This window comes from Cucurbita pepo, unplaced genomic scaffold, assembly GCF_002806865.2.
Source record: "Cucurbita pepo subsp. pepo cultivar mu-cu-16 unplaced genomic scaffold, ASM280686v2 Cp4.1_scaffold004742, whole genome shotgun sequence".
In the NCBI taxonomy this organism is placed as follows: Eukaryota; Viridiplantae; Streptophyta; class Magnoliopsida; order Cucurbitales; family Cucurbitaceae; genus Cucurbita; species Cucurbita pepo.
Window position 1 is genome coordinate 1 of NW_019650722.1, and position 764 is coordinate 764.

At 45.4% G+C, this 764-nt stretch overlaps 1 protein-coding gene across 1 annotated transcript; it reads right to left on the reverse strand.

The window, feature by feature from the left end:
- Nucleotides 1-120: 120 nt before the first annotated feature.
- On the reverse strand, nucleotides 121-472 carry LOC111787070 (vegetative cell wall protein gp1-like; the record flags this gene model as incomplete). The annotated part of the gene is made up of 1 exon (XM_023667218.1): nucleotides 121-472. A coding segment is annotated over exon 1 (352 nt), but the record flags the coding sequence as incomplete, so codon positions are not given.
- Nucleotides 473-764: the final 292 nt, after the last annotated feature.

Here is a 764-nt window from a genome sequence, read left to right on the forward strand (position 1 = left end):
TTCCCCATCTTACAAGCATCACCTTCACGGAATCCATCGTATCTAATCATTCATCAAACACGCACATCCAATGAACAAGAATTTCATTAATTCCAAAACACTCAATAAAACTTGACTTACTCTTAGCAGAAGAAGGATTTCCCTGGGCCGGAGCTGCAGAAACATACGGATTCGCATCATTCGGCAGAGTAGTGGCATTTCCCTCAGAGATCGGAGCACGAGCCTCGCTGTTCGGCTGAGTTTGAGGTGGAGGCGGATGTGGATGTTGGGGTTGGGAGCCCATGGGGACGGTAGTCCAATCCTCCGGCACCGGCGGCGGAACAACGTCGCTAGGGTTAAGCTTGGGATGGGTAGAAGAGTCGGTGGAGCGGTGATCGGTGACTGGATCCGCATTATCGGAGTGCGATGGGTTTGGAGGGACGGGATTGGATGGATCCGGCTGAGGCTGAGGCTGAGGCTGAGACTGAGCCATTTGGGAATGGTTGATGGCAGTTGGAAGCGATCTCCGGCGCCGGTGTTTTTATTCGTTTCTTGAAGCCTAAATGCTTGATTAATTCTCTCATATTTTTCCAGTGAATAACTTAAAATAATATTAATATTAAAAAAAAAAAAAAAAAAGACAAATAATGCAAAATATGCGGGACCTTTCTAACGGTCGGAAATGTAGGGGTCAAACCGTCAAACGCCTTGATTTGAATTTTGAATTTTTTTGTCCATTTTTTCTTCCCTTCATCGTCTCCCCTTTTTTAAAATGTTTTTTTCCA